The sequence below is a fragment of the Grampus griseus genome (genome assembly GCF_964374135.1).
Source record: "Grampus griseus genome assembly, chromosome: 7".
NCBI classification, from domain to species: Eukaryota; Metazoa; Chordata; class Mammalia; order Artiodactyla; family Delphinidae; genus Grampus; species Grampus griseus.
This window is the reverse complement of record NC_139001.1, coordinates 43,823,009-43,850,732: the sequence shown is the minus strand read 5'-3', so window position 1 is coordinate 43,850,732 and position 27,724 is coordinate 43,823,009. Positions and strand designations below refer to the sequence as shown.

Here is a 27,724-nt window from a genome sequence, read left to right as displayed (position 1 = left end):
TATGGCTGCCCAAACTTAGATAGATGGTACGTAAGAGTTCTGGAAACCAACTAGGAAAAGAGGCCAAAATTCTTCCCATTTAATATGTTCTGCCTCTTTTCAGTAGAGCACCTCACCTATCCCTGCCCTTAGCCAGCGAGGCCTGTCAAAGGGAGCTGACACCCTACAAAGAGTCTACAGAAAGAACTGGCTTATTTCTTATTGGCTTCCCCCACTGAGTTCGGTGTTCTCAGGTCTAAAGTAGTTGCCCTCATCATTCCACTTTCAAGCTTCCAAAATCCTGACATCTCATGCCTGCCACTGTCTCCTTTTCTGTTCTATTTCTCTTTGTGGATTCCTGCCTTTCTTATTCCTTTCCTACAATTTTAGTGGGGTTTCAGGAGGGAGCATATATGGCATCTAACATGTTTAACTAGAAGCCATGTAGCATTTTTATAGATTCTTGGCTCTTAAAAGAGAATTTAAGTTAGACAACAAAAGGAATTAAAAGAAAACACTGCATTGTATGTTATTATATTTTGATATAGACCAGAGTTTCACTTTAGCAGCTCCACAAATAGCATCAACACTGAACCTCCATTACACAAATGTCACAGTGTGTTGTAAAAAGCCCTTGCAAGGGCCAACCACAAGGCTATGCACTGAAATTCACCAGCAATGAGAAAACAAGCTGTGTAGTTGCATGTAAAGAAGTCATCTTCTCAGATGGCCATCCTAATGATTGTGAAGCACTGATACTCCCAACAAGCTTTAAAGTAAATAAATCCCAGTACATTTATTTATATCCACAAACTATAATATTCACCAACTGCTAATTTTTCAGTCACTTCCCCTTCCCCATGAATTAAAATCTGAGGTTAGAATACTGACAAGATTACCTTTGCATGGTAAGTTTCTAAGACATCTGCAATATTTTCTTTCGAAGGAGATTTCAGGGCTAACAAATCTTCTTCTAACATGCCCAACTATGGGGGGGGAAAAGGAAAACATTTAAAACACCACAGCAACACAGAATTTTTTTTCTTTAGAAATCTTATATTCTTTTTAAAAATCCTTGTCTTAAAATTATGATGCTCTCCCTTCAGCTGAATCAATGAAGGCAATTTTCACTGAAGTTGAAGGCACACACATTCCCATAAAGTAAATGCTGCCTTACAAGGAATGGATAAATACAAAAGAAATTGAAGAGGAGAAATAGAGACATTCATCTTTGTTTCCCTCTAGCTATTGAGCACTTGAAATGTAGTGCTGCAACTAAAGATCCCAATTATAAATTTTATTTTAATTAACTTTAACGAAAATTGCCACATGTGACTAATGGCTACTATAGTCAATGCACAGGTCTATAATATAGCCACACTTAACTCTTGTATGGCTATTAGCATAACTGACACCATCTTGGGCCCATACAGTTCCTCCTGTCCTTCCACTAACCCTTCCCAGGACTGTACTGTGTGGTAAATCACTTCTCTGTCATCAAGGGCTTTGTATCAATAGTTAATAGACATTGTTTAATATTCATTAGGACCAAGTGGCCTCCATGCTCTGTTAGTCCCCAAACAATGATGAAGACTCTCACTGACGTATGTATTCCCAGTGCCCAAGAGACGAGTTACCCATTCATAAATCCCAATTTAGGAATGCATGTCCTGTTTCCAAGCACATATCCCCATACCCGAAGGTCAACTATAAAACTATCCCAGTGGCCCCTCAGCAGTGCAGAGTGCAGTTGCGAATGCTGCCAGATCACTGTGCACCCAATGCCACCCTGAGCATAAGTGACCCTCTAACAGACTGATCCACTGATTATATGGAGCCGCCTGCCTCATTTTTTGGTCTCAAGATACCTTCTCAGTTCAGTGGGTACTTTTCGTTCCCTCTGTCCTCCAACAGCTTTTCCCTATATCCCTCATATACCTCTTCCTACACTCAGCCAATTGGACTTTTTACTGTTTCTAAAACACAGCTAATGCTTTCCTACCCCTATGGGGCTTGCTCATTAAAGTCTCCTCTATCCAGAAAAACTTCTCCTGACAATACTTATCTTAAGGCCCAGCTGAACTGCAACCTCTATGAGAAAACTTCCAGTCCTTTCTTATAAGCAAGCTCTTCCTTCAATGGATTCAATGCGTTGAATCCTTTCTTTGTATTCTGTTTGTACACTTTCCATACTTTACTCTGTCAGATGATACAGATGGTTTTTTATCTTTTGTACCCACCTCTAGCCCCATTCCCAATGTGTATTATTCATTTCTGTTATGCACTACAGGCCCTGTAAATGGTAGGCTATGCACTGCATGTATTACTGGGCAATCTGACTAAGAGAGGAAAGGGCTGTGGATCAGCTCTCTCGCCCATCCTTAACCAAATTCCACTATAATCAAGGGCAAATAATGGAGTGCCCATGTTTGCTTCCTGTTACAGCTCAAGGGAAGAATGAGACAGCCACCTACTCAATGTGACCAAGGATGACCATAAAGATCTAAAAAAGAGAAATATCTGAAAATTCAGGCAAATGTGATGGAAGGCCCTCGTAACAGTGTTAAGGGGACAACTTTCAACTTTGTATACTTTATACATTTTAATAGCATTCCTTCCCCTATCCCATAACACCCCTACCTCAAGATCAGAAATCCATGGGTTTCCTGGGAAACTGACTTTATCCCACAGTTCCAGGGATGGAGCACATTAGCTAGGATAGATTAGCCAGTGTATTCCACCCACCCATGTGGTTCAGGCACAAGCCAGTCCAATAAGACTGAGCTAAGCCAGCTGAAGCAGAAAAATCCCAAATCTCTTGCTGGGAGTTCTAAGGCAAAACCACCTTGAACTGGCCCTTCTGTTACATTTAACACAATGACTTTCAACTGCTATGATAAAACTGCCGTCCTCAACGTGGATATGAGAAAACTGGGGCTAAAGAGGATAAATTCAAGCTAAGATTTAAAACCAGGCTGTCCATCTGCACATCCTTTGCCACTGTGCTATCCTGGGCTAAGAAAACTGACCGTGCTGTTTAAGAAAAATGTTTTAAGACCAAGGTAAGTAATATGTGTCCCTTACAACAGATACCCTTCAGAAGAGTTTTTAAGACCATATTTTACAAACTTTTAAATGCACTAGGGAAACTAACAAAAGAATCTTTCAAAAATATCTTTATAAAAGCCTATTTTTTTATACATAAATTCAGATTTTTATATATTAGACTTTCTTAAAATATTACTTTTTTTTTTACACAGACTATAATTATTCATTAAAAAATATTCACTGAAGGTACCAGGCAAAACAGCCCTGGATCCAGATATAATTATTTCCATTTTGCATATGAGGAAATGAGGATTGGAGAGCTTACCCAGGGTCACACAGCTTTAAGGTTACATGTAGGGTTCAGACCCATGTAGACCAAAGCCTGTAATCTCAACCACTCATACTGCCTCCCCATGAGCTATTCCAAACAACACAAAATGCAATCATCCAGGTAATTACCTTTTCAGAATCTACAAAGTGTGTAGCAATTCCTGCTGCATACACATCTCTTCCTTTCAGCCTGAATCCTGTTAATGCAAGGAAGCACCCAAGTTTTCCTTGAAGACGTGGCAAGAAATAACCTCCACCCACATCAGGGAATAGCCCTGTAATTAAAAACAAAAAGAGACAATGATTCAAATGAAAAAGATAAATTCAGCTCTCTTTACTTGAGATCAAAGAGCCATTTTTCTCTGGAGTCTGACTCTACAGTAAAAATATTATTACTATACCACAGTACTACAACGTACTACACAATGCAATCAATGTCACAAAAGACTTGCTATAAATCGTGCTAACTTAATTGGGGTACTTTTCAAATTTTTCATGTTTCATTTCTATAGAACTCAATAAAGGATATGATGGCACAATGTTCTGGATATAACTACTTGATAAATATTACTTAAATTACTCATCTCTACTACTACTTTTTAAGAGTCTCCAATGTAGGTAAAGACTGAAACAATATTTTCTTTCCAAATGATAAGCACAGGAAAAAATATATGTAATCTAAGGCTATTATGTGATAAATTATTATTACCATTTAATCAATGTCCAAACAGTCAATTATCTAATATTCAAGATACTTAAAGTGATGTGATAACCATTAGTCCTACTAAATGAACAAGTTTGTACCTAATTAAATCACTTGCACTTACTCTTAACCATGAGTATTTTTTAAATTCCCTTATTCTCTCTACCGGCAACAACTAAAAATAGCATATATGCAAATACTTGCCAGTACACTACTTTTTGGTGTTCAAGAGCTCCTTAAACAATTGTGACCCTCTAGGTTTATAATCCACCTATCTATTTGAAAATTGCTTCAATTAATTCAGATAAAAATAGAAGCATTCAAATTCTTCCCAGTTCTACTTGTCAAAAAGTTCCTAGGGGGCTCCCCTGGTGGTGCAGTGGTTGAGAGTCCGCCTGCCGATGCAGGGGACGCAGGTTCGTGCCCCGGTCCAGGAAGATCCCACATGCCGTGGAGCGGCTGGGCCCGTGAGCCATGGCCGCTGAGCCTGCGCGTCTGGAGCCTGTGCTTCGCAACGGGAGAGGCCACAACAGTGAGAGGCCCGCATACCGAAAAAAATAAATAAATTAATTAATTAATTAAAAAAAAAAAACTAACACCCTAACTAAAATAAATAAATAAAATTAATAAATAAATAAAATAAATTAATTAATTAATTAAAAAAAAAACTAACACACTAACTAACATCAAGGCCCCTGAGCCTGCGCGTCTGGAGCCTGTGCTCCGCAACGGGAGAGGCCACAACAGTGAGAGGCCCGCATACCGAAAAAAATAAATAAATTAATTAATTAATTAAAAAAAAAAAACTAACACACTAACTAACATCAAGGCCCCTGACCACTTTTTCAATTACATCTCTTACTACTCACTCACTATACTCCAGCCACTCTGGTCATCTTTCTGTTCCTCAATATCCATTCCTACCTGCTGCTGAACCTCAGGAGCACTCTGCCCAAGTGAAAACACTTCTGTGTGTTCCAGGGCCCCACATTCTCCCTCTTCGCCCTTTGCCTCAATGGCTGCTTCTTTCCAGTTCCCCTTACTGGCTCCACCTCCCTTGCTGGACCTGTGCCCACTGCTGTGCCTAGGCCTCATCTGAGGCTCTCCGATACCCCACACACGCATTTCCTTAGCTCTTATAGCTTTAGATAATATCTATATGCAGATCAGTCCCGGTTAGGGATGGAATTGTGTCCCAAATGGTGTCCCAAAATTCTTAAGCTGAAGTCCTAACCCCACAATGTGACAATTTGGAGAAAAGGACCTCTAAAGAGGTAATTAAGGTTAAGTGAGGTTATAAGAGTGGGGGCCTTATCTAATAGGACTGGTGTCCTTGTAAGAGGAAGAGACACTGAGGGCACACACAGAGGAAAGGCCATGTGAGTACAGAGAGAAGGCAGCTGTCTACAAGCCAAGGACAGGGGCCCTGGGTGAAACCAAACCTGCCAATACCTTGATGTTGGACTTCCAGCTTCCAGGACTGGGAGAAATAAATGTTGTTTAAGCTACCCAGTCTTGGTATTTTGTTATGGCAGCCCTAGCAGACCAATACAGTCCCAAATCTGTCTATCTAGTTATGCCTTTTTCCCTTGAATACAAACTCTCAAATCTGCATTCTAGATTTAGCCACATAGATAATAAGCATCCCAGATACACCATGGCAAAAACACAACTCCTGATTCTCATCCCTCCAACCATACTGTTCCTTCCCTAATTGGCCTCATCCACCTAGTAGCACTACCTAAACACCTTGGAGTTATTCCTGATTCATTATATCAGCAAGCAAGTTAACTCCAAAACATTTTCTAAATCTATCCACTCTATTCCAACTCTATAGCTCCATATTACTCCAAGCTTAAAATTATCTCTCTCTAGACCTGTGCTATCCAACAGAATTTTCTATGATGATGAAAATGTTCTATAATCTATGCTGCCACTAACCAGATGTGGCTATTAAACACTGTGCAACTGAGGAACTGAATTTATTTAAATTTAATTTATATTAAGTAGCCATCTGTGGTTAGTGGCTACAGTATCAGACAGCAGAGCTCTAGATTAATGTAATGACCTCCTAACAAGCCTCTCTACTCTTGCACCCCCTACAATCCATTATCCTTAAAGCAGCCAGAATGATGGCATTAAAATGTAAACCAGACCATGCCACTCCCTGCTTTAAACTCTCCCACAGTTTCCCATAATGTTTAGGTTTAAATCCAAACTCTTCACCAGAGGTCCCTGTGTACCTCTTGAAGAGCACAGTATAACACTCCTGCCCTTGATTCAGATAGTTGACTCTATGTGGTTTCTTGAACCGGTAAAGCTTTATTCTTGCTTTAGACTAACTTCTTAACACCACAGTGTTCTGTTCTAAGATATTAATATAGCTCCTTCCCTCTTGTCATTCAAATCTCAACCTAAAGGACATCTCCTTGGAAAACCTCTTTAACCATCTAATCTAAAGTAGCCATCCAGGAGAATTACACTTTGGGTAAGATGGAGTAAGAGGGACTAAATTTACTCTCCTACTTGAAATAACTATAGAAAATATACGAAATATCAGTTTTCAACAAACTGGACCATCAGGGAATAAAGGTAATTGATCTGTGACTATCTGAAAACAAGTGAGGTAAACTCTACAAAGGTCCAGCTTAAAGCCTTGAGAGAATGTCCAGGCCCAGAACAGCCCTTGATTTGAGGGGAATAAAGCTAAGAATCCAGGGAGACTGAGGCAGACAGAATTCCCACAAGAGAGTACCAGAGAGGAGAGAGCTGCGCGGACAGGAAACTCTGGAGATCTGCAGAGTGTCTCCCTTAAGTCCTCAGCTTGGTACTGATCAGTACACGTGTATGAAGAAACTGCCTGAGGTTATGGAAAGAACCACAGGAAAGGATTATAGAGAACAGTACTGGGAACCTACACGGGGCTGAGAATAGTGCCTGTTCCCACCAATCAGACTGTGAGAACTCAGGATTCGTGGGGGCACTGAGTAGAAGGCAAAGAAGGGTCTCATTTCAGTAGTAGGAAATAATTAGCCCTAGCCTGAGCACTGCTCCAACATTGCATCTAAAAAAAATAATAATAATAAATAAAAAAAAAACCTAAAAGACCTGAAAGGAACAAACTGTTTCCAAGTAACATAACCTCATCCCAGAAGCAAGCTCAAGAATATTTATAAGAATATAGATCTTCCTCAATTTACATTGGGGTTACATCCTGATAAATCCATCACAAATCATAAGTTGAAAATACCATAAGACAAAAATGCATTTAATACACCTAACTTCCAAACATCATAGCTTAGCCTAGCCTATCTTAAATGTGCTCAGAACACTTACATTAGCCTAAAGTTGGGCAAGATCATCTAACACAAGGCCTATTTTATAATAAAGTGCTGAATATCTCATATAATTTATTGACTGTTATGCTAAAAGTGAAAAACAAAAAGGTTCTAAGTATCAGTTATTTACCCTTGTGATTGTGTGGCTGCATAGGAGCTATGGCTTGCTGCCACTGCCCAGCATCACATGAGAGTATGGTACCGGATATGGCCAGCCAAAGAAAAGGTCAAAATTCAAAGTACAGTTTCTACTACATGTATATTGCTTTTGCACCATTGTAAAATCATAAAATCAAAAAATTGTAAGTCAGACCACCATAAGTTGGGAACCATCTATACAAAAATATCCAGCACTCAACAAAGTAAAACTTAAACAATGTCTAGAATCCAGTTAAAAATTACCAGAAATCTAAAAAAGCAAGAAATTGCCACCCATGATGACATGATAAAACAATCAATCAAAATTGATCCAGAACTGTTGCAGAGACGTGGAAAAACCTAGAGACTGTCATTCGGAGTAAAGTAAGTCAGAAAGAGAAAAACAAATATCGTATATCAACACATATATGTGGAATCTAGAAAAATGGTATAGATGATCTTACTTGCAAAGCAGAAATAGAGACACAGATGTAGAGAACAAACGTATGGACACCAAGGCGGAAAAGGTGGGGGGGATGAATTGGGAGATTGGGATTGACATATATACACTATTATGTATAAAATAGATAACTAATGAGGACCTACTGTATAGCACAGGGAACTCTACTCAGTGCTCTGTGGTGACAGAAATGGGCAGGAAATACAAACAAGAAGGGTCATATATATACATATGGCTGATTCACTTTGCTGTACAGCAGAAATTGACACAGCAGTGTAAAGCAACTATACGCCAGTAAAAAAAAAAAAATAACAAAAAAACCCGAAAGTGACAGCAAGGTGTGGGGAAGGCAGGGACCAACAGGCTCTCTCGAGCTCCTTCCTGGCCTTTGATCCTGGCGTTAGCAATCGTGCCTGTCACTTGTTTGTGCTCTTTGCCACCACTGGTGTGTTTGAATAAAGTTTGAAATGTTGTAACATTATCTATAAAGACAAATAAAACAAAACAAAAAAACAAAATGAGAAAAACTGACCCAGAACTGACATAAACATAAAAATTAGCAAACAAGGACATCAACATATACCATATGTTCAAAAAGTTAAGTAAAAGCAAATAAGAGGGGTTTCCCTGGTGGCGCAGTGGTTAAGAATCCGCCTGCCAATGCAAGGGACACATGTTCGAGCCCTGGCCTGGGAAGATCCACATGCCGAGGAGCAACTAAGCCCATGAGCCACAACTACTGAGCCTGCACTCTAGAGCCCACAAGCCACAAACTCTGAGCCCACATGCCACAACTACTGAAGTCCATGTGCCTAGAGCCCGTGCTCCACAACAAGAGAAGCCACTGCAATGAGAAGCCCACACACCGCAATGAAGAGTAGCCTCCACTCTCTGCAACTAGAGAAAGCTGACGCGCAGCAACAAAGACCCAAACACAGCCAAAAATAAATCAATAAAATAAATAAATTTTTAAAAATAAAAAATAATATATATTTTTAAAAAGACCCAAATGATACTACTATAGATGAAAACTAAGATGAATGTATAAGCTAAAAAATACCTGAATGGGATTAAGGGCAGTTTTGACTTTGCAAAAGAAAGGATTAGCAAACTTGAAAACACATGAATAGCAAATATCTAAAATAAAAAAAAGAAATAAAAAAAATCAACAATACATGAGTGAGCTTAACAAAAGTTTAAATGGAGTTCCTGAAAAGGAAATGGGGGGGACAGAAAAATATCTGAAGAAATCATGTCAAAATTTCCAAATCTGACAAAAACTATAAACCTAACTAGCCCAATAAACACAATCGTAAGAAACAGGAAGAAAGCTACAAAAAGGTACGTCATAATCAAGGGATCAAGGCACACCAAAACAAGTGATCAGCAGAAAATCTTAAGAGCAGCCAGAGAAAGTAAAAAAGAAAAAAAAAAAAAAAAAGACACTTATTTACAGAGGAACGAAGATAAGGGTAAGAGCAGATTTCTCATGGAAAACAACATAAATGAGATGGTGTAGCAAAATCTTTAAAGTACTGACATTTAAACATCAGAATAGAATTCTATACCTGGGTCTCATATCAATGACCTCAGGTTTCACCTTAGGAGACTAGAGAAAGGAGATAAAACTTCAAGTAAGTAGAAGGAAGTAATAAATATCAGAGCAGAAATCAATAAAACAGAAAATCAAAAAACTTCTTTTGAGATCAATTAATAAACCTCTAATTAGAGTGATCAGAAAAAAAAAGAGAAGACAAATTACTAATATCAAGAATGAGAGGGCTTCCCTGGTGGCGCAGTGGTTGAGAGTCCGCCTGCCGATGCAGGGGACATGGGCTCATGCCCCGGTCCAGGAAGATCCCACATACCGCGGAGCGGCTGGGCCCATAAGCCATGGCCGCTGAGCCTGCGCATCCGGAGCCTGTGCTCCGCAACGGGAGAGGCCACAACAGTGAGAGGCCCGCATACCGCAAAAAAAAAAAAAGAATGAGAGAGGGACTTTCCTGGCAGTCCAGTGGTTAAAACTCCACGCTCCCAATGCAGGGGGCACAGGTTTGATCCCTGGTCAGGGAACTAAGATCCCAAATGCTGCATGGCATGACCAAAAAAAAAGGATGAGAGAGCCAGGTATTACTATAGATTCTACAGATACTAAAAAGATAATAAGGAAATGAATTTTATGCTAATAAATGGACAAACTCCTTAAAAGACCCAAATTACTAAAGTTTGTGCAAAAAAACCCAGATAACTTGAATAGCCTACATCTATTAAAGATTTTGAATTTGTAGTTAAAAACCTCTCCACAAAGAAAACTCTAGGCCTAGATGGCTTCACTGGTGAATTCTACCAAACACATGAAAAAAAAGAAAAAAAAGAATCAATTCTACCTGAACTTTTCCAGAAATGAACCCAGCATTACCCAGATACCAAAATGAAGCAATCAAAATGATGTTACCAGAAAACTACGGACCAATATCCCTCATGAACATAGATGCAAAAATTCCAAATAAAATTTTTGTGTATCAAACCCAACACCATATAAAAAGTAGGACACATCATACTAGAGTGAGATTTATTCCAGCAAAGCAGGGTTACTTTAATGTTAAAAAACCAATCAAAGTAATCCTCACTTAACAAACTAAAAAAGAAAAACCAATGATCATCTCAACACATGCTTAAAAAAATTACAAAATCCAAAGTCCATTCCTAATAAAACCCCTCAGAAATCTAGGAACAGAAGGAAAGTTCCTCATCCTGATAAGGAGCACCTATGAAAAACTTATACCTAATATCGTACTTAATTGGTGAAGGACTGAATGTTTTCCCCCTAAGATCCCAAACAAGGCAAGAAGGCCCACTCTCAACGTATCTGTTCAACATTGTATTGGAGGTTCTACCCAGTGGAATAAGGCAAGAAAAAATAAAAAGTATCCAGATGGGAAAGAAAAAAGTAAAATGTACTTTATTTGTAAACAACATAATTATCTATTTAGAAAATCCAATTCAATCTACAAAAAATCTACTAGAACTAATAAGTTAGTTTATCAAGTTTGCAGGATACAAAGTTCAAAACTCAATTATATTTCTATATATTGATAACCAACATCAGAACTAGATTTTAAAAATATCATTTATAATATCATTGAATAATATGAAATACTTAAGGAAAAATCTGACAAAAGATGTATAAGAAACTGAAAACTACAAAACATGGCTTAGGGAAATTAAAGAAGACCTAAATAAATGGAAAGATATACCTTGCTCACAGGTGTGAAGACTCAACATTGTTAAGATATCAATTCTCCCTAAATTGATAGATCCTAGACAATCCAAATAAAAATTCTAACAGGCCTTTTTGTTGAAACTTACAAAATCACTCTAAAATTCACATAGAAATACAAAGGATCTATAGAGCCAAAACAACTTGAAAGTAAAAAAAAGAACAAAATTAGAGGATTATCATTACTTGAACAAGACTTACTATAAAGCAACAGTAATCAAGACAGTGTGGTGTTGGCACCAAGATCAGCACATACAAAGGTGCAAAGGCAATCAGTGGAGAAATAGTAGCTTTTTCCAAAAAATGATGTGGGAATGATTTTATCTCCCTATGCAAAAAACTTTGATCTATACCTTTGATCCATACCTCTCACCACATACAAAAGTTAACTCAAAATGGAGCATAGATCTGAATGCAAGATATTTCCTCTAATAATCTTTCATCTAAAATTAAAGACATGTACAGCAGAAATTAACACAACATTGTAAATCAACTATACTTCAATAAGAATAAATAAATAAAATCGACTACAGTGCGCTAGTGTCTCCAGTTTAAATATGCTTGCCTTTGTGTTTTCAGATACAAGTATGAACTAATATAAACTTTTAGGTATCTTCCTATTATAATTTATTTTTAAAAGTTCTTTCATACAAGATTCCATCAATTCCTTCACTAACTGTAATCTGAAATGTATCAAAAGACGATAATTGTAAAAGTAATTATGAAAAATTTGGTTTTTTTTTTTTTTTTTTTTTTTTTTACCTATTGCTGTTTCTGGCATTGCAAAAAGAGACTTTTCAGTAGCCACTCGGAATAGCCCATGAACTGAGAGACCAACTCCCTAGGGAAAAGGCAAAAAATTGTTTTAAAAATACTGCGGGCATTAAAAAAAAAACCTCACATTCACAAACATTATAAACCAAGTAAATTATATCATATACAAAGATATACATAATATATATTATATATAATTCTTCATAAAGAATTTCTTTAAAGGAATTTCAGGAGATAGACGGGAGGGAAACCCTAAACCACACAATTTCAGAAGAACTTTCTGGGTGAAAAGTACATGGGTATCCCTGATATCTGGAACAGATTTGTTTTAGCTAAAATGTTTTTGATTAGTATCCTGTGTTATGCTTCAGGTCCTCTTCCCCAATTACCTCTTATTTCAAACTAGATGCAGCATTATAGAATACTGACTCTTCCCAGAACCACTGAGTATTCTTAGTGGAACCAATCATCAAAAAAGCATAACCAAGCTATTCTAGCAAATTTAAGTAGCCTTAAATAGAATATTAACACATTTTATTTATTCACATAGTTCATCAAATAAAATTAGCAACATCATTTTTCTCAGATACAACACTTAGTAACTATTCAACTCTTAAAAATCCATTACTAAACACAAGTTACAAAATAAAAAAATTTGGCTGAAAGTCTGTTTCTGACTTGTTGAATGTCACTGAAAATGACAAACTTAACAGTCATCTCTGAATCAACAGATACATTTGAATAAAATAAGAGGTATACATGTGTTTACAAAGTATCCAAGTTTGTCTGCGCTCACATTGTGACATACATTTCCTATGTTATGTTTTTCACATTATTCAGAACTTCTATTAGATTGTTTAGTGCATGTAGCCTGTACAACACAGAGAACAAAGCAAACAGAAATAGCTGGAGAGAGAAAAACAGGCAAATGCACTACTCAAACTTGCCTTAAGCCCACACTTGCAGTTCAATTTTCAGGAAGACAAGCTATGTTGCGTTTTTGTCTTTGGAATCCCATTTGTTCCCTGCACTTGTCTCTTAACTGCTCCCTTCTCTTTTCTGGATCTGTTTGGGTGAGTGCCTGTTCTTTTCAATTAAAAATGTCTCTTCACCACATTTTCAGTTAGAACCAGACCCAGATTCTGTCATGATTCAGCATCACACAATAGCTGTCTTAGGCCTTTGGCCTCTAATAAATTCATCCCAATACTGCTGTGTGCTTTTTCCTAACACTGCTCTCCCTGATAGTCATTCCCATTCTATCTTCTGGAACCCTCATTCCTTTGCAAAAGAACCACTAACAGCCCAAATTCTCTACAGAGGGCCCTCCCTACCCCCTAAATTCAAGAAAGAAAGAAATTTATAAGCCCTGTACTCTTTCATGTAGAAGCTATAGATCCCATATTCATTGATTCAGTTATTTTGTTTCAGCCATGGCTGATAAAATAATGAACAAAGTCAAAGACTTCAAAATTTTAGTAAGAAGTTATTAATGAAAAGCTTTCCAAATAAGAGGTCATTGACACCAGTACCATTAGGAGCCAATTTAAAATGCCTTTCAATTAAGATGAAATGAAGACCGGGAAAATTCAAGCCACCTGACTTGGAGATACTAAGGACATAAATACTGATCCACGTTGAAAGGGGTGTAGCACTCTCATGGCAGATTCATATCTAATTTTTGTATCTTATATAAAAGAATCCATTATAGGTTGCTTATATTAAATCCCCCTTGAAATTTCCAAAATTTACCATTACATACTATTAACCATTAATCATAGCAGATACTCCTTTGCTAGACTAAAAAGGCTTCAGTCTTCAAGTTTTATTATATTAACAACCGGTTATACAGATTCATTCCCCAAATGTAAAATTTATTCCAATTCCTAACTCTCCTCAAATACTCTCCCTGCATCCTACCCAACCCAGCAGTCAAATTTCATTTATCACATAATTATAAATCTCTGTAGCATTTGACACTGGCTCACTCTCTACTTCAGGAAACACCTGACTTGGCTTTGAGACACTACACTCTCCTGGTTTTCCTTCTAACTCATTAGTTGTTCTTTCTCTTCTCCCTGACATCAAAATGTTGATCCGCCCCAATGATCAGATATCATCCCTCTACTCCACTTCACCTGTACTCTGTTCTTTCTATACATTCCCCAGGTGATCTCTTCCAAGAGCCCCAAGATTTTAAGCACTGTAACATTAACGACAAATTATTTTCCCACCCCTGATTTCTCTAGAATTTTATATCTAGCTGTTTACTTAACATCTCCACCTAAACATCTAATATGTATCTCAATGTTCATGCATCACAAGTAAACCTCTTGATTTCTCTTTGAACATACTGCTCCCTCAGTCTTTTCCATCTCAGCAAATAGCACCATCATTCACCCAGCTGCTCAGGTCAAAAATTTCAGCATCATCCTTTCTTTCTGATCTTACAATCTAATCTATGAACCTTTTTTTCCTTTTTTTGCACAAGCTCCAGACGCACAGGCTCAGCGGCCATGGCTCACGGACCTAGCCGCTCCGCGGCATGTGGGATCCTCCCGGACCGGGGCACGAACCCGTGTCTCCTGCATCGGCAGGCGGACTCTCAACCACTGCGCCACCAGGGAAGCCCTATGAATCTGTCTTGATAGCACTAACTTCAAAATATATCTTGGATTGAGCCACTTCATCACCACGGTTGCAACCCTAGGTGAAGTCACTATCATCTCTTGCCTGGGTTAGTCTCTCTTGCTTCTGTTTTTGCCACATCCATCCTCTGCACAACAGCCAAGTAAACTTATTAAATGTAAATCAGTTCATGTCATTCTCCTGCCCAAAACTCTCCAGTGACTCCCCATCCCATTAAAATATTACTGAAATTCCTCATCCTGGCTGATAAGGCCCTACGTGATCTGGTCCCTTTCTATCTCCCTGATCTTATGGTCTACCATTCTCCACTTTCCTCACTTTCACTCTTGTCAGCCACACTGGCTTTTTTTTTTTTTTTTCCTCTTAACTGACATATAATATACAATTGAAAGTACACAAATATTACAAACAGCTAGCACACAGGTCCAGTGAATTATCCCAAAATGAACACATCCTTGTAACCAAAACCCAGATAAAAATTATCAGAAATTCTTTTACGCACCCTGTCAGCCACTACTCCCTCACCATCCTTCAGGTAACTACTATCCTGACTTCTAACAAAATGAGATTAACTTTTTCAGGTTTTGATCTTGATATAAATAGAGCCATAGAGTATTATTTATTTGACTTCAGTCAATATTACGTTTGCAAGATTTATTCATGTGTGTAGCAATAATTTCTTTCATTGTACAGCATTGCTTTGTATGAATAAACTATTTTCATTCTACTGTGAATAGCTAGTTAGGTTTTTCAGTTTGGGGCTACTGCAAATAACGATTCAATGACCATTCTTACACATGTCTTTTGGGGCATAAGTACATACATTTTGGTTGGGTTGTAAAACTGTTGGGTCAGAGTATTAATTCAATCAACTTTAAAAGATGAGATCAAACAATTTTCCAAAGCAGTCATACCAATTTCTACTCCAGCAGCAATATGAGTTTGTATTCCATATCTTCACCAATGCTTGAAATTGTCTTTCACATTTTAGCCATTCTATACAGATGGCCAACAGGCGCATGAAAATATGCTCAACATCACTAATTATTAGAGAAATGAAATCAAAACTACCATGAGGTATCACCTCACACCAGTCAGAATGGCCATCATGAAAAAGTCTATGAATAATAAATGCTGGAGAGGGTGTGGAGAAAATGGAACCCTTATACACTGTTGGTGGGAATGTAAATTGGTTCAAACACTACAGAGAACAGATGGAGGTTCCTTAAAAAACTAAAAATAGAGTTACCATATGATCCAGCAATTCCACTTCTGGGCATATATCCGGAAAAGACAAAAACTCTAATTCAAAAAGGTACATACACCCCAATGTTCAAAGCAGCATTATTTACAATAGCCAAGACATGGTAGCAACCTGAATGTCCATCAACAGATGAATGGATAAAGATGTGGTATATATATATACAATAGAATACTACCCAGCCATAAAAAAGAATGAAATGCCATTTGTAGAAACATGGATGGACCTAGAGATTATCATTCTAAGTGAAGTGAGACAGAGAAAGACAAATATCATACATCACTTACATATGAAATCTAAAAAAAAATACGAATAAATTTATTTACAAAACAGAAACAGACTCACATAGAAAACATTTTAGCCATTCTAGTGAGTATATGTTAGTATTTCATTGTGGTTTCAGTTTTCCTTTTCTTGCTGATTAATGCAATTGAGTGCTTTGTCATGTTTTGGTCATCTGCATATTCTCTTTATGAAATGTCTAATCTATTGCTCATTTTTCCATTGGACTTTCTTATTGATAGGTAGAAATTCTTTCTACATCCTTCATATGGTTTCTTGTCAAATATATGTATAGTCAGCCCTCCATATTCATGGCTCCTCATCTGCAGATTCAACTAACCACAGACCAAAAATATTTTCTAAAAAGTTCCAAAAAACAAAACTGGAATATGCCGCATACCAACACCTATTTACATAGCATTTACACCGTTTACAACTACTTACATAGCATTTACACTGTGTTAGATATTGTAAGTAATCTAGGGATGATTGAAAATATATGGGAGGATGTGCGTATGTTACATGCAAATACTATGCTATTTTATACAATGGACTTGAGCATCCTTGGGTTTTAACATCGGATGGGGGTCCTGGAACTAATCCCCTGCTGAGAACGAGGGACTGTATTCCAAATACCTATTTTCCAGTCTGTGGCTCGCCTTTTCACTCTCTTAATGATGTCTTGGAATGAATAGAGCTTCTTAATTTTAGCACAATCGAATCGGTTATTTTTGTTTATGGTACATTTAGTGTAATCCATTTAGTGTAATTTAAGTAATCCTTCCATACCCACAAAGCGTAGCAGAAACATGTTCCAAACATTCAGGATTTTCTGTCTATTATTGATTACTAGCTTAATTCCATTGGGGCCAGAGAACAGTCTGTAAGATTAATCCTTTGGAATATGCTGAGACTAACTCTATGGCCAATTTTGGTAAATGTTCCATGCACACATGAATTGAACATGAAATCTACAGTTACTGAGTCCATGTTAATTGGATTGTTTATTGGACCATGTTCAAACCATGTGCATGCATGTAAAATGTATGTGTATATATGTACATATACTGTTTATGTCTCTGCTTCATCTGTCATTGAAAGAAGTATGTTCAAATCTTCTCCTAGGATTGTGGTTTTGTCTATTTCCCCTTTAAGGGCTTTCTACTTTTTTGCAAGATTAAACATTTTTAAATGTTTGAAAATATCACACCAGTAGAGTTATTTCACAGAGGCAGAGGTTTGTTCCCATTGTTTCTCAGTGTAATACTGTACATTATGAAACTCATTAAGCAATTCTGTTCAGCTTCATATTGCTATAAATTGAGAGTTTTAGACAAGCATTTATAAAATATCTTTCTATAGCTGATTAGAGTCAATAAAATTACTTTCAGGATCTGACTACACTGAACTTAAGAAGGTGAAAAGCTGAATAGCTTTCAACAGACTGAACTAAGCCCTATCTGCTAAGAGAATAAGAACCGAAATTGAGGGCTTGCTGAACTGGGCCCCAAAATGTTACACATTAGAAGTTAGGGTGGCCTGGATTCAAATGCTCAGCTTCAAATACTCCCATTCCTGACGGGATTGAGATGATCTGGGATTGCTAGTGCCCTTAGCCTAGGTTCCTACTAGAAACGATGGTAGGAAGATTACGCCATATCAGGGCTCAAATAATACTCAAGTAGAAATAACTCAATTAGAAATAACCAGTGCTCAATTAGAAATAATCTGACATAAGACCACATGACTAAAGCCTAAGAGAAAAAATACACAACAGAAAGATTCACAGGACATACAAATTTTGATTTGTCATATCTGTTTATTATAACTATGAAATGTCCTATATCAAGTAAAAGCTTTTGCCATAGTACCTTATTTGATATTAAAATAGCTGCATCAGTTATTTTAGCGTTGATAAACACTTTTTCTATTATCTTACATTTAATCCTTCTGTGCCTTATAGTTATGGTGTCTCAAGCATTCCGACATTGTTTTTTACTTGGATTATTATTAAACAATCTTCATTGCAGTACTGTACTGATACTGTGAAGATAAAGTAAAATGAATCTGACCCATATTTATAATCTAGTACAGAGAATATTAATATGGATAAGCATAAGTAACTGAACATATGAATGCAGTCAAACTCGTATCCTACTTGTTTAAAGTTTGGCATTCTTAAATGCAAAACTCAGGCGATCTAAGACTTTTTTTTTTTAATTAAGAGACTAGAGCCAGATGAGTTTTCACTGTTCAACAAAGGAAAAAGGCTGGTATAGCTTTAAGGCTTTTAAAGAAGATCTCATTATAATTACTTAAAAAGCACAATTAAATCCTTCAAAATGCAAATATGCTTATCAGTAACTAGAAATGAGTATCACTTCTATATTTCCAGATAATATTACTATTCTAGACAAAAAGCACATTTTAAAAAATTGATAATTATACAGATTTTTAAAGTTAATTTAATATATAGTCCATTACTCCATGATTTATACTAATGGCAAGATTAATCCCCCAACACAAAAACAAAAACACATGTAGAACAATTTAATTTGGTGCCTGAAAAAGAAATGTTCCAGATAATAATACATCAGTGTTAAATTCCCTGATTTTGGTGTCTTATTCTTAAGTAATACACACTGAAAAATTTAGCAATAAAGAATTATCATGTCTTCAACTTTCAAATGGTTCAGAAAAAAATTATCCATAGACACATGTGGGAGAGAAGAAGAGAAAATAAAACAAATCGGAAATAATAGGGAATGTGGATGAAGGATACACTGGAGTTCTCTGTACTATATTACTAATTGAAATTGTTTCACAATAGTCTTTTTGAGCCAAATGAAAATAAAAATAAATGTTCCAGAGTAACCAGCGCCAACAACCACAGTAAAGAAAACAAACTCAGAAAGGCATACAATGGGGTGATGTGACAAATGCTCACACAAAGAGTCATGAATTTAAATTCTAATCAGAGAGAATGAGTAAGCGCCTGTCCAGAATGAACACTGCATCTCAGTATCAGTGAGTACATGAGAGTCTTCTCTCACCATCATTCAAGATTATAAATGGTTCTTTGAAATTAGGTATATATTTCTGTTAGAAATTCAAATAGATTTTCATCACACATTATGTCACTATGGTATAAAAGTTAATATCATAATCATAAAATAAGTTTCATAATGTATCTCTGGGACCACATGCCTTAGATTAGCAGCCTACCCAGTAAAAACAGTTATTTTTATTATGCTTCTCACATTAATATTAACAGACTAATATTGCATATTAATAGTATTAACATACCGATTACATAATATTAATGTTTTTTGTTTTTTCGGTACGCGGGCCTCTCACTGTCATGGCCTCTCCCGTTGCGGAGCACAGGCTCCGGACACGCAGGCCCAGCAGCCATGGCTCACAGGCCTAGCTGTTCCGCGGCATGTGGGATCTTCCCAGACCGGGGCACGAACCCGTGTCCCCTGCATCAGCAGGCGGACTCTCAACCACTGCGCCACCAGGGAAGCCCTATTAATGTATTCTGATAGACTACAGAGAGCATTTACATTATCCTGCTTTGGATTCATATAATTCATGTTATTTTTGGACAAAAATTATATTCAGCAGAAACAAATAATTGCAGTAGAAATATTTAATTTATTTATGAATTAACAGTCTACCATCCTTGGAGGTACAGTTTTACTTTAAACAGAAATATCAGAGAGATATTTGAAAACTGCTGAGAGTAAATCTTAAAAGTTATATGAAAAAAATTGTTTTCAAATATGTGTAGTGATGAGTGTTAACTTATGGTTTCACAACATATACATACATCAAATCATTATGTTGTCACCTAAAACATTATATGTCAATTATACCTCAATTTTTAAAAAAGCCAGTGAGCAGAAATATAATTCTGGTACATCATACATTAAAACATAAATTAGAGGGCTTCCCTGGTGGCGCAGTGGTTAAGAATCCGCCTGCCAATGCAGGGGACACGGGTTCGAGCCCTGGCCCAGGAAAATCCCACAGGCTGTGGAGCAACGAAGCCCGTGCGCCACAACTACTGAGCCTGTGCTCTAGAGCCCGCAAGGCACAACTACTGAAGCCCACACACTGCAACTACTGAGCCCACGTGCCTAGAGCCCGTGCTCTGCAACAAAGAAGCCACCGCAATAAGAAGCCAGTGCACCACAACGAGAGTAGCCCGCGCAGCAATAAAGACCCAACACAGCCCGAACGCAGCCATAAATTAATTAATTAATTAAAAAAACAAAACATAAATTAGAAATAACTCTTACGTACCTCCTGGATTCCTGCTCAAGGTTTTTGCCTAAATAAGCACATTCCCCCAATATATTATAACATACCACATATTATATTTTAAATGTCTATTATATTTATTTTTTTGAATTTTATTTTTATACAGCAGGTTCTTATTAGTTACCTATTTTATACAGATTAGTGTGTATGTCAATCCCAATCATATTTAATAGATGTTTAAAAAGAGAAGTTCTAAGAAACCACTGCCTTATATCATATATTCAAACAAGAAGAACTATTATAACAGGAGTACTCTTAATTGACCTCAGATTTACCAACAATTTCCCTTAACTCTGTAAAACTAATATCTATATTAACTAGCATCCTGAAAGCTACTCTCTGGCTACTTTTTTTATATATAAATTTATTTATTTTATTTTTGGCTGCATTGGGTCTTTGGGCAAGCAGGGGCTACTCTTCGTTGCGGTGCCCACGGGCTTCTCATTGCAGTGGCTTCTCTTGTTACGGAGCATGGGCTCTAGAGCACAGGCTCAGTAGTTGTGGCACACGGGCTTAGTCACATTGCATGGCATGTGGGATCTTCCCGGACCAGGGCTCAAACCCGTGTCCCCTGCATTGGCAGGTGGATTCTCAACCACTGTGCCACCAGGGAAGCCTTCTGGCTACTTTTTGATATACCTGATACTTCTCTGATCTGTTGAGTTCAGAGTTTACCAAACGTCAGTCATAAATAAAGAGTTATTTCATGAGAACCAAGTTGAATACTCTGGAAAAGTATGAAAAAGCTAAGTTACTAAAAAATTTTGGTATAGGGCAAAGACAGTATTTCAAGTGACTATTCTTCATAATAACATTTATTGTTATTCTGAAACTATTATACACATTAGGACAAAGCAAATTTGTCACAATCTTAATATTATTTTTTTTAAATAAAGATTTTCAACATACATGAGAAGAAAGTTACAAATATCAAAGAAGTAAGAATCTAAATTTGAATAGGAAGTACTGAACTCAGGATCTAGGACCTATTTTCTCTTAAAAATAAAACACATATTCTTAGTTCTCTTCAAAAAGGCCTATAAACAATTACCAACTTAACTAGTGCCCAGGTTATTATTGCTAACCATCATTTCCTACTAAAAGTAACCAGGGCTGCCTTGGAAAAACACCCTATTTTAGGTCTGTTGAATAAAATGTACAAAACAAACCTGGAATATGGTTCTTTGCCACAAAGCAAAGAAACTCTCAAAGATTTCTGGGGCACAAAAGCCAACTTGAAGGTTCCCATGACAAGTCCACTCTTCTGGTTTGCCCCTCTGGGCCCCCCTTTTTCAATGTCTTTTATAGGTTCCTTGTTCTGCCTCTGGCCAATAAACATTTTTGTGTATTCCATTCTGGACTTACTTTGGTTGTCACTCTATTTCTGTCACATTTCCTTGCATTATCTTTTCTACTGACCAATTTTCAATACAAGTTTCTCTGCTATAACATGATGAGTTACTGAAAAAAATCCTCAGGCTCTACAAAATTGCACAGAGCTTATAAGAAAAATAGAGTTTCGGCAGTCCGCTCAAAACCTATGCAACTTTGTATTCTGAGTGCTAACAGAAAGAATAAATGGTCGCAGGCCAGGGACTTGATTAGGAGCACCAGCTCAATATGAACAGAGAATGCCAGTGCAGATATTTAAAATGCACAACAATAAAGTGGAAAGAATGGCAATACTTTAATCAGAGCAGAACTGGCACATGCTGAGACAAAGCAGTGTAAGTGCAGCTATAAGCCAGTGGGACCGCCATTAAACACCAAGTGCCAAGAGCTGAGGGTTCACCTTACGGTGGAGGTCCACCCAGAAACAGGCATTTGTTTGTGTGGGTTTTTTTTTTTTAATTTTCTTAAAATACAGACAAGAGAATGCCTATTCACAGTACAGCAACTGAGGTAATTAAGCACTCTTTTCCTGTCTAGATGATTATATATCTACTGCCACTATCCTATCTCCCCTTGCCTAGAAAAAAACTGTATATGAATCAATATAATTTTTGCATTATCTTAACATCATTTTCCCATTTACCAATCACTTATGAGCTAATTCATGTTGCAGAAGCACACACTTTGGAGCATACTGTGCCTCTGTAAGTCCTAAAGTTATACTTCCTGCCCAAGCAGCACCCTGAGTTCCAGATGTGCATAACCGACAAAACACTTTTGTTCAGACAAAACACTCCCACGTGGATAAGGCCACAGGTATTTCACACCTAACAAATTAAACTCATCTCCCTTCACTCTCCCCAACCCACTCCCCAGCCACACTTTCTCCCGAATCTTAAGTAAACAGTCCACCATTCATCCCACTGCCCAGTCTAGAAACCTGGAAGTCATCCTTGCCTCCTTCTCCCCTTTCTCTCTCACATCCAATACATCATCAAATCCCACCAAGTCTCCTCCTAAGTAACTCCGTTAAATCTATCTAATTTCCGCCCCCCTTCATAATCTCCATGCTAGTTCAAAATCACCATAATCTCCCACCTGGAACCCTGCAAGAGCTTCCTGAATAATCTCTTTACAACCAATCCTAACCTCCCTACAACCTGTTCCTCCCACAAGGGAGTTCTCTGTCTAAAATGCACCATTCAAGCCATTTTCCTGGCTAAAAGCACTTTAAAATGGCTCTCCCTGGGCTTCCCTGGTGGCGCAGTGGTTGGGAGTCCACCTGCCAATGCAGGGGACACGGGTTCGTGCCCCGGTCCGGGAAGATCCCACATGCCGCGGAGAGGCTAGGCCCGTGAGTCATGGCCGCTGAGTCTGCATGTCCGGAGCCTGTGCTCCGCAACAGGAGAGGCCACAACAGTGAGAGGCCTGCGTACCGCAAAAAAAAAAGGCTCTCCCTCTTGATCTCAGGATAAACAACTTATGTCTAAGAGGACTGATCTGGCTTCTTGCTTACCTCTCTAACCTCAGAACTGAACCGCTATCTCCTTCATACTCCCAAATCTAGGCACACTTAACTTTCCCAAACATGAATTCTCTCATCTTCACATAGACTATTATCTTCTCACTCACACACTATTCTTCTACACTGCATCAACCCCTTAACACGCCTGTACCAACCATAGCGCATTCCTCCACTATCCCACCTTGTTTGTCCCTGGCTGATTCCTCTTTAAGTCTCAGCTTAAATAAAACTTCCTCCAGGGTGCTTTCCCTACACCATCTCCATCACTAAAGTACTCAGACATACCCACACAGTTGAGGCCGGTACTCTTATGTATTCCCAGACAACTCTGTACCTGCCTCACAAGACAGTAAGGTCCATAAGGAAAGAAAATATATCTATCTTGCTCACTATTCTATCCCTAGAGCCTAACCAGTATCTAGTACATAGCAGACATCCAGTACTTTTTGCTGGTTGGGTGAAATAGCTGATAACAACCTCATATTATTGCTAAAATCATAATGAACGTCTAGTTAGTCTCAAATCTCCTACCTCCATATATCCTTAAGAGAATGAGCTCATTTTATGGGCAAAAGGAGCTCCTCTGCCCCTTTCTTCTCTGTGAAATAATCTGATGCCTCCTCAATAAGACACAGAGCCCTCTAGACCACAAATCATCCAACCCAACATAGTGGGGATAAAATGGAGGCAGGATGAGAATGGCACAGAGGAAAGGTGCCTGTCACTTGACCAAGAACCTAGGGTGCTTTCACATTTAAAAAGGAAATGAACCAAAAACCTGACCAATATGCCCACAGGAAATGGCCAAGGAAATGGAAAAGAACTCCCTGTAGATCTGAGAATCTGCAAGTCTGTGAAAGTTGCCCAGAATACCCACACTCCTGGAAAGTAAACGTTCTACTTCCCAGAAATCAATACCTTAAAATGGGGATGGAGGTGGGGCAGGGGCAGGCAGTAAAGCCAAGTTCCTGGTTAGTAAATGGAAGCACTTTCCGATTCTCTACTTAGATATGTTTGGGCTAAAAGCCAGGGTTAAAATAGTAGAGGCAAGGAGAGAATAAAGGGCTCTATCTAGTAAGACAGACAAGAGATGAGATGCAGTTAAACAGCATAGGAACATTTGTTAAAGGGTAATCCACTGTGTACTGAAAAATAGAACCCAATGCTTACCTATGAAAAAGGCTCACTGAGAAACTAAATAACCCTAAAAATCTATTATGAGAAATTCTGCAACTAAAAGCAACCCTTACTCTCCCCTAATAAAGCAGAAGGAAATCTAAGTAGAGAGAATCCCATGGGGGAAAGGGAGGCACCTTCCTTTCTCTATCAAGAAAAAGATCTCCATCCAGGCTTGGAGAAATGCCAACAGTGAACACAACTGAAAATGAATGCACATAAGTACATATTCTGAACACTTAGAAATCCAAGGGAAATTTCTTCTCTATTCTTCCTTTCACAGATCCTGCCGTGTTATTAATCTTCAGTCTTAAAGGAGGCTCTTTTTCATATCTTATTTTTTGGCCACGCCACGGGATCTTAGTTCCCTGACCAGGGATCTAACCTGGACCCTGGCAGTGAAAGCACCAAGTCCTAACCACTGTAACCGCCAGGGAATTCCCCATATCCTTTTTTATTTGATTATTCTTCCTCTCTTAATATATTTTATTGCTTTCTCCACAACACAACTTTGCCTGTCAGTATAGTCCTTTTATTTTTAGTTCCCAGGGCAACTGCACTGCAGTACCTTCCTTTAGTCTCTGACTGATCAACCTTTTTATTTTCTTTTTTTTTTTTTAAGATTTTTTTGATGTGGATCATTTTTAAAGTCTTCATTGAATTTGTTGCAATATTGCTTCTGTTTTACGTTTTGGTTTTTTGACTGGGTGGCACGTGGGATCCTAGCTCCCCGACCAGGGATCAAACCCGCACCCCCTGCATTGGAAGGCAAATTCTTAATCACTAGACTGCCAGGGAAGTCCCTGACTGATCATCCTTTATCTTTGCACATTTGCTTCAGGTCTAGTTTCATCACAGTTAACAACTGGCTGCTTCCACCTTAAACCGACAAAGAACAAATAAGAATCAGAGGTTCAATGCATACCTGTCTCATATTCATGTATCTGAAATCAAGTAACCTTGATCTACACAAGCAGCCTTAGCAGTAAGAATGTCTACCATTCTTATTAGACAAAAACACTGTAAGGAAAGAAAATTACAGGACAATATTCCTGATGAACACAGATGGAAAAATCCTTAACAACATATCAGGAAACTGAATTCAACAATACATTAAAAGGATCATATACCATGATCAAGTAGGATTTACTCCTGAGATGCAAGAATGGTTCAACGTATGTGAAATCAACGTGATGCACCACATTAACAAAATGAAGGATAAAAATCATATGATCATCTCAATAGATGCAGAAAAAGCATTTGATGAAATTCAACATTCTTTTATGATAAAAATCCTCAACAAACTAGGTATAGATGGAATGTACCTCAACATAATAAAGTCCATATATGACAAGCCCACAGCTAACATCATACTCAACAGTGAAAAGCTGAATGCTTTTCCTCTATGATCAGAAGTAAGACAAGGATGCCCACTCTCACCACTTTTATTCACCACAGAAAGTCCTAGCCAGAGCAATTTGGCAAGAAGAATAAATAAAAGGATCAAAATCAGAAAGGAAGTAAAACTATCTGAAGATGACATGATATTATATATAGGAAACCCTAAAGATGCCACAAAAAAAGTGTTAAAAACTAGTAAACAAATTCAGTAAAGTTGCAGGATACAAAATTAATACACAAAAATCAGTTGTGTTTCTGTACACAAATAACTTTCAGAGAGAGAAATTAAGAAAACAATCCCATTTACAACTGGATCAAAAAGAATAAAATACCTAAGAATAAATTTAACCAAGGAGGTGAAAGAGCTATACACTCACAACTCTAAGACATTGATGAAAGAAACTGAAGAAGACACATATTATGGAAAGATATTCTGTGCTCACTGATCGGATGAATATTGTTTAAATGTCCATATTACCCAAAGCAATCTACAAACTCAATGTAATCTCTGTCAAAATTCCAATGGCATTTTTCACAGATACAGAATAATCAAGACCTCAAATAGCCAAAGAAACTTTGAGAAAGAAAAACAAAGCTGGAAGCATCAAACTTCCTGACTTCAAATCATATTATAAAGCTACAGTCATCAAAACACTATGGTATTGGCATAAAAACAGACACATAGACCAGTGGAACCAAAAAAAAAAAATAGAGAGAGAGAATGCACCCCAAAATAAAACTACACAATACAGTCAATTAATTTTCAACAAAGGAGTCAAGAATATACAATGGGGAAAGGACTATCTCTTCAATAAATGGTGTTGGGAAAACCAGATATCCACACGGAAAAAAATGAAACTAAACCTCACTTTATACACAAAAACCAGCTCAAAATGGATTAGACTTGAATGTAAGACCTGAAATCATAAAACTCCTAGAAGAAAACATAAGGAATAAGCTCCTTCATACTGGTCTTGGCAATGATTTGGGGGATTGACACCAAATGCAAAGGCAAAAAAGCAAAAATAAACGTGAACTGTATCAAATAGAAGCTTCTACACAGCAAAGGAAATCATCAACAAATGAAAAGGCAACCTATGACATGGGAGAAAATATCTGCAAACCATATAACTGATCAGGGGTTAATATCCAAAATACACTCAGCCCTCCATACCCACAGATTTAACCAACTGTGAATTCAAAATATTGAGAAAAAAACTCCAGAAAGTTCCGAAAAGCAAGATTTGAATTTTGCTGTGCAACAGCAACTATTTACATTGTATTTTCACAGCATTTACACCGTATAAGTAACCTAGAGATGATTTAAAGTATATTGGAGGATATGCATAGGTTATATGCAAATACTACATCATTTTGTAGTAATTCTTCTCATAAGAACATGTCTCAGTGACATTAATTGTGGCTAAACTCAATCTGATTCAGTAGCTCCCATGTAACTGAGCACTAGTCAGTTTTCCACGTGGCTGGTTTGTATCCCAAAAAGTCGTTTGGAGATTGTATATGCTCACTGTTTCCAATCCAGTTCCCACTCCTTCTCTATTCATTAGAGTATACCCCTTCTAAAGTATGCCTTAAAACTTTTAATTTTCCATTATATTGATCATAAAACCCTTTTGCTTGCAGCATCTTTAGGACACTTTG

The 27,724-nt window shown here is 37.6% G+C and overlaps 1 protein-coding gene across 4 annotated transcripts in view; it reads right to left on the bottom strand.

Moving 5' to 3' along the window:
• HIBCH (3-hydroxyisobutyryl-CoA hydrolase) overlaps window positions 1-27,724 on the bottom strand; it is an 88,961-nt gene that overhangs the window by 26,608 nt on the left and 34,629 nt on the right. For 3 of the 4 annotated variants that reach the window (XM_082657921.1, XM_082657924.1, XM_082657922.1), the window contains exons 7-9: window positions 12,039-12,117; window positions 3,487-3,632; window positions 879-965 (exon numbers count right to left, since the gene is read on the bottom strand). In XM_082657921.1, coding sequence (XP_082514047.1) covers window positions 879-965; window positions 3,487-3,632; window positions 12,039-12,117 — 312 coding nt within the window. The remainder of the gene's footprint in view (window positions 1-878; window positions 966-3,486; window positions 3,633-12,038; window positions 12,118-27,724) is intronic. The other variant, XM_082657923.1, reaches the window with a different exon arrangement.